The 14,246-nt window shown below is 40.8% G+C and overlaps 1 protein-coding gene across 8 annotated transcripts in view; it reads left to right on the top strand.

Moving 5' to 3' along the window:
- The window catches only part of KCNH7 (potassium voltage-gated channel subfamily H member 7), a 264,571-nt gene that overhangs the window by 218,238 nt on the left and 32,087 nt on the right, over positions 1-14,246 (top strand). For all 8 annotated transcript variants that reach the window (XM_079976250.1, XM_079976249.1, XM_079976248.1 and 5 more), the window contains 2 exons: positions 1,656-2,055; positions 10,527-10,726. In XM_079976250.1, coding sequence (XP_079832376.1) covers positions 1,656-2,055; positions 10,527-10,726 — 600 coding nt within the window. The remainder of the gene's footprint in view (positions 1-1,655; positions 2,056-10,526; positions 10,727-14,246) is intronic.

Raw genomic sequence — 14,246 nt, 5'->3', positions numbered from 1 at the left:
GCACAATCTTTGCTTGCAAAAAAAGCCCACATTCAGCCCTTGGCACTTGCAGGTTGAACTGGGAAAGAAGAGCTTGGTGCTTGTCAGTATAGAGACACCTGGATGAAGTAGATAATGCAGCTTCCCATGTGCTTAGCATGGATACAACCAGGAGCTTATAATCTGCATTGAGGGATCTTTGGGGAAAGCAGCTGAAAAGTCTTGAAGGAGTGGGGGACAGTAGCTCATACACCTCTGGCTTGCAGGTTTATAATACAATGGTACCTTGGTTCTCGAATGGCTTAGTTGACGAACAAATTGGCAGCTGAACACCGAAAAGTGTTCTGGTTTTCAAACGTTTTTCAGAAGCCAAATGTCCAATGTAGTTTCAACTTGTGTGCAGGAAGCTCCTGCAGCCAATCGGAAGCTGTGCCATGGTTTTCGAATGGTTTCGGGAGTTGAATGGACTTCCGGAGCGGATTCAGTTCAAGAACCAAGGCTCCACTGTATGTTATTGAAAATGAGACTGGTTTGCTCTTGTTATGTGTAGACACAGATGTTAATAACTGAGAAGACTTAATGAACTCCACAGTGGTTTATCCTGCTTAGTTTTAAACCGCTAAATTAGGTTAGCTTTTTTATACTCTTTTCGTATGGATCTATTTTCTGTATTTATAATTGACATTACGATTATTCAACATTGTTCTTAAAATATATACAGTTCTCTTTATTGTTGTTCGTTTGGCATGCTGAGGACCACTTGGAGCACCATTGTGGGAAAGTAGCATATGATTATGATTTCAATGTGCCCAATGCGCCTTTGGGTGTGCATTGCTCAGCAATCAGCATCCTCTCCTCCAATGTCACATGGCAAACCATTAAAAAAGAAGAAGGGAGATTCAAAAGCTGTTTGTGTACAGTGGGGAAACAGCTGTCTGAAGATGCAAATGTCATACACTATGGTCTGAATGCATGTGATCAGTCAACTTTGCTGGCAATCTGTAGTCTCTAGTTACTTCCTGGATAGGAGGCCTCCTAGGAATTTTATGCAAGCTGCCCTGAGCTATACTGAAAAAACATTAAATAATAAATGGCATTGCAATCCTGTGCATGTCTGTTTAGAACTAAGACACACGGTGTTCAGTGGACCCTTAATACACCCATAGGGGTTGCCTGAAGTAGCTCATCTTATCCCAGCTTGCATTTCCTAATTTCTGTGAAGAAATCCTCGTAGTGGGAAATCCCTTTATTTATTTATTTCTAAATCTATATACAGTGGAGCCTCGGTTTTTGAGCATCTCAGAAGCCGAACAATTTGGAACCCAAACGCTGAAAACCCGGAAGAGAATGCTTCCATTCTCGAACGTGCCTCGGAAGTCAAACAGCTTCTGAGGCGCGCTTCTCCATTTTTCTCAATGGAATTTTCTGATCGCCCATTGCGCCTCAGTTGTCAAATGTTTTGAAAGCCGAACAGTCCTCTGGAACAGATTACGTTTGACAACCAAGGTACCACTGTATTAAAAGTACAAATATTCACTGCTGCAGTCACCTTGGTCGTTTTCCACAGCTTGTTGTGGAATTTGAGAAACCTATTGCTGTTCTTAAATTGCATCATCATCATTATTATTATTATTATTATTATTATTATTATTATTATTATTATTTTGCTCCTGCAGACAACAACCCTGATTGGCCTTCTGAAGACAGCTAGACTTCTCCGTTTGGTGAGGGTCGCGCGGAAACTGGATAGGTACTCTGAATATGGTGCTGCTGTTCTGATGTTACTTATGTGCATATTTGCCCTCATTGCTCACTGGCTGGCTTGCATCTGGTACGCCATTGGGAACGTCGAAAGGGATTACCTGGCTCGTAAAATCGGCTGGTTGGATTCCCTGGGACAGCAACTGGGAAAGCATTATAACCGGAGTGATAGCAGCTCTGGACCATCTATCAAGGACAAATACGTCACAGCACTTTATTTCACCTTCAGCAGCCTGACCAGTGTCGGATTTGGAAATGTGTCTCCAAACACCAACTCAGAGAAAATCTTTTCCATCTGCGTCATGTTGATTGGCTGTAAGTAGAGACCCTTCTGCGTTTTTCACTCTCCCCTACCTGCATTCCCCTTACTGGTGAATAGTGAACACTACAGCATTTCCATATCTTAAATGTGTGTGAGAGAAAAGAATTTGTGTAAAGGAGAAAAGGAAAGCCCACTGTATGCAAAGGTCAAGGTAAGGCCTCCTCAGCTCATAGATAAGATTCCCATAGGGAAAGCCTTCTAGCTTGCTTTTCATCTAGTCCCCCCCCCCCAAAAAAAAAACAACAACAACAACACAACAACACCTGAGCTTATCTGTGTTTAACCCTGCAGCTTGTCTTCAATGTCAGGGCACAGGAGCAAAATGTGTCAAGTCATAATAGATACAGAAATGCCCCTGAATGCAGAATGCATGTCCTTAAGCACTAAACAACCTGGAAATGGCTGGAAATTGGGGTGAATGAATGTGCATTCCAGTTAATATTCAGTACTGATAACTTTCATTTTTAGAAATTAAGCACTGCCAAATACCCCTTTATAGTGTCTCTATGGGCTGGGTCACATTTAGAATCTATCTTGTAAAGGAGTAGGACTATTTGAAGGCTTTGCAACCCTAAGCATGCTTGATGTAAGGCTCCCTGGACTCAGTTGAGTTCTCTCCTTACTAAAGGGTTAGGTAAACTGTGGCCCTCTGGATGTTGCCAGAGTACAACTCCCATCATCCCTGACCATTGGTCATGCTGGTTGGGGTTATGAGCAGGGCTTTTTTTTTCATCCGAAACTCACTGGAACTCAGTTCCGGCATCTCTCAGCCTGCCACCATTGCCATTCTAAGAGAACAGGGGAGGTGTTCATTGTGAGTTCTGGCACCTCTTTTTCTAGAAAAATAGCAGTAGTTATGGGAATTAGAGTCTAATAACATCCACAGGAGGCACAGATCCCTCATCTCTGCCCTAATATGTGTGTTATCCCTCTTTATTTTTCTCTGGAGTATCCCTTGTAAAACCAACTATTTGGAATATCCCGTATGTCTTCTGTCAATCCTTTCAGCAACCCAGCTAAAAAATAATTTACCCCAATCAGCTTTGCTCTTTTAGGTGCTGCTTTTAGATGCAATTTTATCTGAAAGCCTCCCTGCCCCTGCCCCCCCAAACCACTTTAATTAAGGCCAATATCTACTCCTCTGCATTTTCTTCCCTGCTCATTGAGGAGTGCTCTGTACATGTTTGTGCCTGTGGTATATAGGAGTGAGGCCTATTCTATTGACAACTTATACTAACCATTTCTTCTAAGATGTATGATGGAGCTCTTTTCATGCATTCATCATGTTCATGGGGCTCCCTAATAGTGGTGCCTGTCGATGCTCAAATGAACATTATTAGCTTGGTGGCAGAGCATGCCACCAGTAAAACTTACATGTTCTCATTGTGCACAAAAGAATAGCCGAAACAAACTTCGGTCTTCAAAAAAAGTCATGTCATTTCCTTATCAGTGGAGGCTGTTAGAGGTGGCGCTGGGGGCGGGGGGAGCAGTTTCCATACACCCATGTTCAGCCCACATCTTCAGCGCCTGCATGGGCTGGGTGTCGGGAGCACCTTCTCTGACCTTCCAATCACAGGAACATAGGAACAGCAACACAGCATTCCTGAGGAATAGGTCCTGGTTCAGTGGACTCACATTTGCTCACGTGAGCACCTCAAATGCAGCAGAACGGAAGCAAAGCTGTGGAGGTTTTGTAGCATGCCTAATTTATTTCTACTGATTAAACAAATAAAAGAACATAACAAACATGTACGAGAGAAACAGCTCTCTCATACTGCCATTCTGTCTCTAGACAGATCAAAGAAAAATCCTCACAGTACTAGGGACGGAAGTCTGGAAGAGTAGCTTCCACCCCCTCCTTTCTCTCAGACAGAAAGTAAAACAAACATGAGCTGGTGATCCTTGCAATGGGAGGGATGAAAATGTTGACAGGCAGAAGATCGTTAAGTGTCTAAAAACCATGCCATCCTATGGAAACACATTATGGAGCAGGCTAGATAGGTTTTTGTAGGGAGCAAGTTCCATAACATTGAGGCTGGGCAACCCCCAGGAAGTCCTTATCCTTCGTAACCTTTGAAGGTCACAGGACTCTAAGTTGAGACTCCTCTGATGATCTTAAAACATTTCAGGGTGTATACGAGAAGGTTGTCCTTACCTGCTCTGGAGGATAGGACTCAAACTAATGGCTTCAAGGAGATTTTGACTAAACATACATAAAAACTTTCTGACAGTAAGAGCTGTTTGACAGTGGAACAGTCTCCCTCAGGAGGTTGTGGGCTCTCCTTGCTTGGAGGGCAGAGTTTGGATGGCCATCTATCATGGATGCTTTAGCTGAGATTCCTGCATTGCTGGGGTTGGACTAGATGTCCCCAAAGGTCCCTTCCCACTCTATGATTCTACCTTAAGATACCCAGCTCCCTCTGCACAAAATCATTCTTTTCCTTGAAAAGCCTTAGCAAAAATCTCAGTCCAGCAGAACAACTAGGACTCATGGGGATTGTAAGAACATATCAAAATTGTTTAACCAACTGCTGATGGTGTCCATGTCACTAGGGCATGTGGGATGGAACATTTAATTTAAATATATATACAATATATCCCAAACATGCAGTGCTTCTCCGTTATATATCCGTGCAGAAAGTAACCACCTTATGGCCCTTTTAAGGGTTGAGCTTGAGACTGCAAACATTGTTTTAGAAGTTTCATTTTTTAAAATGCTGTTTTTGACAGGGAAGTGTTTTTGCTTGCGTTTCATTCATTTCAAGAATACTTGAAGAATGTGTTGGAAGTTTGGAAGCCTGCAGTCCAAGTGTTAAAGAGGACACACCATTACGGTGCAATGTCTGGTGTACTCTATTTCCTCTCTGTATTCCCTCTGCTCTAGTCATCATACTTTTGCTACAGGGAATATTCTAGAAAGATATGAGCCGGGTAAAGTAGGTCAGGCTTGGTTCTCTTGACACTGCTGAGGGAATGCAGCCTGTGGCACATAGCTGATATCACTTTATTTCTCTTCAGTTCCAGCCATGGCACATATTCAAGGAAATGTGAAAATGTGTGAATTGCTTATGGAGAGCCTTAACTACTTTTCTTTCCATTCTTCCTTGACTTAGAGAAGCTTCTAGTGGCTTCTGTGGCAGCGTAATCCATGAAGGGCTATTAGATGGGGTCCACTCTGAAAGTAGAGTGTGTGATTTGACAGGACAATTAACTGTCAATTAAAATCCCCATAAGAATAAAAAATGGCAAAGGAAATCTATCACTGCAATCACCTCAGGGCCTAGGCTGGATCTAGACACATCGAAGGGAAGCGTTTCAGTTAAACGCGTTGTAAATTTAAACAGAGAAAACAGGTAGAGGAAAACGGGGCTCCACAGCACCGTCTGGTGGCACAATGATATATCACATATACAACACATAAAAATCACTTTTTCTTTACCTATCTAGCTGAGTCCTAAGTCTTTTAGAGCTCCTGAACTTTTTGTAAAACTTAGGCTGGAACTGCTCCAGATTGCGGTGAACTGGAACACATAAAACATGGGCTAGATTCCTTTAAGATCACAGGGATCTCTTCTAAGTGGGCATTTGCTTCATGCCCAATGGAATCATGTTTTCTTCCCACATGAAACTCCCTTCAGGCTTCCTCTTGAAGGCTGTCAAGGTGAGAGAAATGTGAGGCAAATAACAAGAGGCTGCACAAACAGGTGGGCAGAAATAATGAAAAACACATTGATGCACCTATATATCAAAGTCCTATTGTGCTATAAGCAGCAATGTTTTTTTTTTTTTAAAAAAAAAAATTGATTAGTTCCATTTTATATCATCATACTACCAGGGGTGGAATTCGAACCCAAGAAGAAGGAGTGAGGCACCCAACTCCTTACATCAAACTGTGCCTCCTCAGAGACCATAATTCCATATTAAGCATGCAGTCTGATGAAAACCAAACAAACGTATAATCACACACAAAAAAGCCTGAAGTGTTCTGGAGTCTGCTGCAGATAAGTGTGTGTGATATTAGATTTAGATACATAGCTGAGTCATACCCAGACCCACTGAAATAAGTAGATTTAACTTAGTCAAGTCTGTTGATTGTAATGGGTCAAATCAGCATGACTAAAGTGTGATATCACCAACAACATTTCAATTCAATCAGATTTTTAAAATAAACTCTGTTAGTTTTGTAAATATTTATATTGTGTCTCTTAAATGATAACAAGTTAAATGCTAAATACTTAGGTTTGCCATATTTCAAACAGTGAAGATCCGGATAGAAAAGTTGTTGAGCTTTCTTCTGGCAAAGTTGTTGCGATTGCCCAAAGTTGTTGGGAAATCGGCAAAAACAGCACTGCCTACATGGGCTGCCATACATCCGGATTTTCCCAGACACTTTGCTGATTTCCACCTGGACACTGCTGCCAACTGCAGTATTCCAAATATGTCTGGGAAATTCCAGACATATGGCAACTCTTAAATACTGAGACCCCCACAATAATGTCTAGGTAGGGTGAGCCTACCCTTTAAAATAACTGATAGGCCAGAACTGCCCTTCCCTTCAATTCCAGCTCTCCACTCAATATATAATTAAGAATAAAACAGATTTCTGTATGCTAATTCCATTTACCCATCATGTTTTAAAGGAAATCCTCTTTATTGGTGTAAAGGCTTTGTGCACATGGAATTCCTCTCATTAATTTTGCTTAATTCCTTACTGCAAACTGGATGGTCACATGAATTATCTCTGATTATTTCAAGGAACACCTTCTTCTTTGTGAACATCCAACTACTGTTTAGGCCTTGCAACTGAATCTAATGCATGTTGAGACTAAATTACAGGCTTCAAAGAAGCAGGCCCTTTACTATTGCAGCACTACAACTCCCCTCCTCAGGAAACTGGGATGGCTCTCTTTGTGAAGTCAAGTCAAAAAGCTTTATCTTTCCCTTCTGCCCTCAGCAGTGATGATTGTTTATATTAGTAGCAGTTCTCGCAGTAAACAAAAGTGCCATGCGTATGCATGTGGGAATGGAGAAAGGAGTTTGTTTTTTACAGAGAGGAGAGAATAAATAATTTTTCCATTGATTTTCTCGGCTTTCATTCTTGGAGATAATGCTAGATCTGTCAAATCCACTGTACGAATAAATGACAGATTTGATCGACTGAGCAGACGTCTCTCAAGAACTGATGTGGATAAATGGAAATAATTAGAAGTGGAAATGGATGAGACGAAGCTGCACTTTAGAGAGCCCTAATTAATGAATGTGGGTGCTGAGAAATGAATTGTCTCACAGAGGAAGGGCATGTAAGACAACATGACCCAGGAAGTGGAGCTGGAGGGGAACCGGAGTTTCAAGCTGAGCTGTTTCTGAAGGCAGCGCCTGAGGATGTCCTCTTGCACCCAGCTCTGTACTCATTGCTACCCATTAACAGTACAATTCTACATGTGTCTACTTGGGAGTAAAGTCCTGGTGAGTTCAATGGAACTTATTCCCAGGTAAACGTGTAAGATGGGCCCTAAGGTTGTTCAGTCCCTTAAATTCAACATAGCTCAGTCAGTAGAGAATGAGACTCTTAATCTCAGGATTATGGGTTGGACAGAAGATTCCTTTTTTGCAGGGCGCTGGACTAGATGACCCTGAGGGTCCCTTCCAGCTCTGCAATTCATTGATTCTAAGTTAGGGTTGCCATATTTCAAACAGTGAGAATCTGGACAGAAAATTTGTTGAGCATTGGGGCGGGGGGAGTTGTGAGCTTTTAACATTTTGCCCAAAGTTATTGAGCTTTTTTGGCAATTTTTTTTTTTTTTGGGGGGGGGGGAATTGAAGTTTTTGAGCTATTTTAATGGAAAACTGCCCAAAACGACACTGCCGACATGGGTTGACATGTGTCCGGATTTCCCCGTACATTTTTCCGATTTCCGCCCGGACACTGCTTCCAACTGCAGTGTTCTGGATATGTGCAGGAAATTCCAGACAGATGGCAGCCCTCTCAGGTCCTGAGATGGAGAGAGTGAACCATAAAGGTTGAGGATGTTGGTGGCTCTGTTGTCATTTTACGAGCCACTGGTCTTTTTTCCCCTTTCTTTTGTAAGATCTTCTTTTAAAAAATTAAAAAGCATTCGTTTTAGGAATCGGTAATCAAGGTAGAACATTAAAATTCTCATTGAAGTTCTATGGCTTCAGTACATGAAAGGGAGCTTCTTCACAGTAGCCAATCCTCCCCACCCCCACCTTGAAAATAAAAGAACTCTCTGTTCCCTTTGTGTCTAGAAATAAAAGAAATATTAGAATCAAAATGACAATTATAAAATAGTAATATGGCATCTGTTGCTTGTTGGCTTTTTTTTTTAATTAAAAGAAAGTACATTGCATTAGCATAAACAATTTTAACCAGAAATTAAATCTGCTAAATTGTATTTGGGGTGGATGGTATAAAGGACGCCATAAAATCCCTGTTAGGTCTAAATCAGCCTGACATATAAACCAATCAAACTGAAATAACTGGATTCTAGCCAGCAAGTAGCACTGAAGCGAGTCGAATGCTAAGGTTTGCAGCTTCAGAAAGTTAAGGTCCCTTCATACACCTGACGTAATGTGGCAAAATTTTGTGCTGCTGGGTTTAAAATTGCCACCATTTTTACACAAGTTAAAAACTTCTCCTGGCTCAGGGAGAAATACTGAGGGAAGAGTCACCTGTTTAATTTCTGCCAGTCAAGCTGCTGTTAAGGAAGCTGCTGCAAAGGAAACAAAGTTAGTAAGTAAAAGGTGGTACCCTCCTATAAGCAACATGGCAGTGTTATATCGTGGCAGCAATCTGGAAAGACATAACTCACATTATCAGAAGACACTTGTGTTTAAGGCAGCCAAATTAAAACCAACAATGCTTGGCAGTTTGTGAATTACATTTTCCAAAATAATAATAAAAATAAATCTGCATTGTCCAATTCAGGATTAAATTGTTATTTAATGATTTTTTTAAAGCTTCTTCAAACCACATTCAGTAGACCAATCATATATCCAAAGTGATTGTAAATATGCCTATAATATAGAATCGTAGAGTTGTAGAGCTGGAGGAGACCAACCCTTTTCAGTGTAGAAATCTCAGCTACTTCATTCTTCTTCTTTCCTTCTTTGGCGATCACTCGTAGCCAAGTAAGATTGTCTTCCATAAACATGGTTTTAACAATGAGTCTGTAAGTGACTGTGGAGGCCAATTCTGGATCACATGTCCTTCATACATGACAGACAACCATCCAAACTCTGCTTAAAAACCTCCAAGGAAGGAGAGTCCGCCACCTCTCATGGGAATCTGTTCCACTTCGAACAAAATTACAAAATACAACATTTGGAGATAACAGCTCTGAATTCCTTTTCTATGTTTCAGAGACGTTGATACAGCCATTCTGTTCTATTGACTTGTTTCCCCTAAAATTCTCCATTACATTCCCTGCTCTTTAACTCTCCATAACCACTTCAACAAGTAGCACAACTGATTCTAAGTTAAGCAGTTAAAGTGTGTCTCCAGATGAGAGTTTATTGTAAAATCAGAGCATTTGATGCACACAAATGTTTTATAGCATCAACCATATGACATGGTTGCCATCAAAATACCAGCTAGTATTTTTTTAAAAAAAAGAATATTACATTTAATCTGGATTTCCTTTTTCCGCAGAAAATCCAACAAGTAAAAACAACCCATTGTACATCTGCAGTCATGGCTACATTTGAAGTTCATTAGCATATATTATATTATATTATATTATTTATTACAGTGGTACATCGGGTTAAGTACTTAATTTGTTCCGGAAGTCCGTTCTTAACCTGAAACTGTTCTTAACCTGAAGCACCACCTTAGCTAATGGGGCCTCCTGCTGATGCCGTGCCGCCAGAGCACAATTTCTGTTCTCATCCTGAAGCAAAGTTCTTAACCTGAAGCACTATTTCTGGGTTAGCGGAGTCTGTAACCTGAAGCGTATGTAACCTGAGGTACCACTGTATTCATTTATTAGATCAAAAGATCTCACAGCGGTTCACAAGATATGGGCACTTTATCATGAATGGGGTGACATTTTGGAATATAGCCTTCAACACAGTGGAAGGAAACCTGCAGCCTTCTAGGGGTTGATGGAATCCAACTCCCATTATGCCTCACCATTGGCCATACAGGCTGAGGCTGATGGGAGTTGGGATTCCAACAATGCATAGTAGCAGGCCCATGCAGAGGCAGAGGGGGCAGCCAGGTTTACTTGCCCCAAGCCTCGGAGGGCTAAGCCAGCCAGAGAACCACCTGCTTTTTCCTTCCAGTTTATAACTTTATTCTAACAAGACTCCTGCCCCCCGGCCTCAGACAACAAAGCTCAAGACGTTATAAAATCTAATTTGGGCTTACTGTTATTTTTTTTGAAGTTATAACAACCAGTATGGTGATATTATCTAACTGTTTGTTTGTTTGTTTGTTTGATCCCAGCATTAATGTATGCAAGCATTTTTGGAAATGTATCCGCAATAATCCAAAGACTGTATTCAGGGACTGCACGGTATCACATGCAGATGTTGCGTGTAAAAGAGTTTATACGCTTTCATCAAATTCCCAACCCACTGAGGCAGCGGCTTGAAGAATATTTTCAGCATGCATGGACATACACAAATGGCATTGACATGAACATGGTATGTAAATCTGCTTTTGATTGCTAAAAAATGTACATTGATAATGGTACAAGGAGAGGAATGTGTCTCTTGACTTTTGATGGCCTTAGGGGCCTGTACTGAATACATATTTATTTATTTATTTTTGTTTTTTGGCCCAAGGATACTTTCTGGTTTCACATTCATGCCATTATACATTTCTGTATAATGCAGTGTCATGTTAAAAGCCATTAATTATTCAATTCAATATGGTATAGAGCAACCATTTCCACCCTTTTGGGGCAAGTGTAATGGTTTGACAGCATCTGGATTTGGCTGTGGAAGCTAGTCTGTAGCATTTCTAACATAGTTTTACAGAAAACTTGCTTTAGATCCCTCATGCTTTGGATTATATGAGCAATAATACACACACACACACACACACACACACACTGACCTGTGAAACGAAGCAGTTGCACATAAAATACAAACTGCGACTTCATTGCTGAAAGAGAGGTAGCATAGTGTTATATAACTACATAAGAGCCAAATGTATTTTAAGTGGATGTTGAAGAGGACAGTTTCTGTGTCAAGTTGCTCTGACGGATGGGATGCTTAGAGTTCAAAGGACTCTTGGTTTGCAATTGCATGTTTATCTCCCTGTTGTTGTTGTTGTTGTTGTTTTACTGAAAAGCAGATTCAAAGACAGCAACCAAAAATCTAAGCGCTATGCAATGAAATCATTTTCTTTGCTGCTGTTCATTTGATCAAAATCACACACATACATACACCAGTTGCTTTGCAACCCATAGAGGGAAAGGCAATATTTTTTCCAGACAAGGAGAAAAAGCAGCTGGGGTGTGTGTGTGTGCATGTGCAATTTTGAGAGGACAAACTGGAGCAAGAAAAGGGCACAAATTGGATGGGCTTGCGTTAAAATGTGAACTAAATGAGTTTCTGCCCCATCTGTTCAAATGAAAACATTTCAGACATGCTGGTTAGGCTTCTGGGATCTTGCTTCAGCTTTTTCCAGGGTATGGTTTGAACAGACACTGAGGTGGGACATGTTGGCAGTGACAGCACTACAAAACTATCATCATTTGTGCACAGCCTACATGTCTGCCCACAGTTTCATCCAGGGAAATGCAGCCTCTTTGAAGCGAGATGTTTGAAAACCTAAACCAGCTGAAGTCAATGAGAGATGTGCTTCAGAAGGATGTGAAAATCACTTGGTGCGTCTTCCTTTTGATACATTTATTTCCACTTCTGGTTTAACGCCACAGCACCAATTCGTTCCATTTAAGTCAGAGTCTCAAAGAGACCTTCCCTAATGTCATTAAGCCAGAAGTGGAAAGCACATTATCAAAAGGAAGTGGTACCAATTAGACTAAAGGTTTGCCCCGCAGTCCCTCTTTTGAATAGTGCCTCCAGCACTGATCCTGCTAAACCCCCGTTAGTTTGTCAAGACTAGTGTTGATAAGCACAGGAAGAAGGACAATCCTTTTATGGCTTTTACGTGTCTGGCATTGAATGCTGAGTCTCAGAAAGCCCTCTGTCTAGAAACACCTTAATCCAATTTCCATGGGGACCAATACAATTAAGGGGAGCATTGAGGGCTGGATTCAACTAGATAGTTGCCTACACAATAAGTCCCACTAGCACTACAGGACTTTCCCTCTTCTTCTGCCCCTGCACACCCTCGCCCCCTTAAATTGGCTCTGTGGGGTCAAGAGAATGCCCAGAGCAGCGCATAGTGGGAGAAGGGGGAGATCGTTTCATCAGCCAAGCAGAAATGTTTGCACTGAAAGAGTGCCCTCCTTAGTGGAACTTTGTATTCCACTCTCAACTTCTAGAGGTTGCATCCCAACAAGAGTTGCTCTATACAAGTGTTCTGGATGTTGCTGAACTACAACTCTCACCATCACTGGCCATTGACCATGCTGGGTGGGACTGATGGAAGTAGTCATTCAGCAACATCCAGAGGGCTAAATGTTCCCCATACCTGCTCTAGATTCCTGAGTCCTTAGCTGTAGCTTGCATGACCCCACCAGAAGCATCTCAGCTTGAATGAATATCAGTCAGAGCCGATGGAATACTGTTGGATAAAGACATTGAGATACAATTGGTACAACTGTATCCAGTTGCTTCGAGGGCATTTATTGGCAGAAATGCTCCTAATAAAATGTATAATCAGCGTTCATTAACAGCACAACATTAGGTGTATCTACTCAGATTTAAGTGCCAGGTAAATTGGTATAGCCTAATAAATGTGAAACCTACCTGGAAATGTGCGTTATTTTAAATGATAAGTCTAATACCAACCAGATGGTTGTTCAGCTAAGTTGTGCATGATGTAAGACTTTATATGTTGGAAAGCAGTATTGAATGCTGTTTATTGCAAACAATATACACAGTTTAGTGGATTATTTTGTAATATTTTATTTTTAATGCTCTCATTAAATTAAATACATTTAGTTTTAGAACAATAACTAAATGAGTGATCTAAACGGAATACATATGGTATAGGTATATGTGTGTGTGTGTGTATATATATATATATATATATATATATATATATACATGCACACCTTAGTGCAAGAATGCAAGGTTGATATGCCAACTGTCTTTTGTATGCTGTACTTATGAAAGATTTATCTCTTTCTTGTCTGCTTCATACCTAAATACATGGAATAACACCACCCACTGGTAAGAGCAGGAGGTATTTATATCCAATTTAATTCCAGTGTAAAAAAAAAAAAAAAGATTATCCATGTTAACTGTTGAGTTTCATACTTGTTTTTAATGCTTTCTGTTTCAATTTGTAACATTTTTCTGCATGACAATGTGATGGATACGAAATAAAATAATAATACTATTGGCAAAAACAGACATGGGGCAAAAAACGAACCCAGCACCAAAACGATTTAAACCGAAAACCTTTCTGAAGGTGCCACATTTATTATCCATGGATGTATTATTCACTTATTGACCCCACAGCTCTGAGCACTCTTCTCTGCCCACAAAAAGGTTCTGTGCATATGGTTAGCTATTTTGTAAAAATGTCACATTCAAAGGAAGGTGTCATGCCTATCATTCTGTGCTTTCTTTTGTGTTGGTGCCTTTTCGTTCATACCGCATGCATGCTACTGGCAAGCACCAATGGTTCCCCCTTCCCCACTGCTGCCCCAAGATCAGAACTATGTGCAGAAACTCACACAAGCTTTGAGCTGCTTGACCTTGCGTGATGGTTAACTAGGAGGGATCCCATTCTCATCCAGCTTGCATGCAGAATTCTTGCCAACACCAGTGGGATTTGGAAGACGTGTACGAACATCTAAAGGCAGGCAGCTTGAATACTGTAAGGTTTATTTGGCAAGTTTTAGTTCTGCAAAGTGAACGAAGTCAGGTCCAGAGCAGTAACAGTTGCTGCTGTGAAAAACAAATGCATGCATTATTTAATTATATTCCTACTTAATACAGCGAAAGGCCTTTTTTTAAAAAAAAACATCTTTGCTTTTAAAACTGTTTTAATACATAGGAAAGCGTACAGGTTATTTTTCAC

The sequence above is a fragment of the Podarcis cretensis genome, assembly GCF_951804945.1.
Source record: "Podarcis cretensis genome assembly, chromosome: 1".
Taxonomy (NCBI): Eukaryota; Metazoa; Chordata; class Lepidosauria; order Squamata; family Lacertidae; genus Podarcis; species Podarcis cretensis.
The sequence above is the reverse complement of the archived record's forward strand: the minus strand, read 5'-3'. Positions and strand labels throughout refer to the sequence as shown.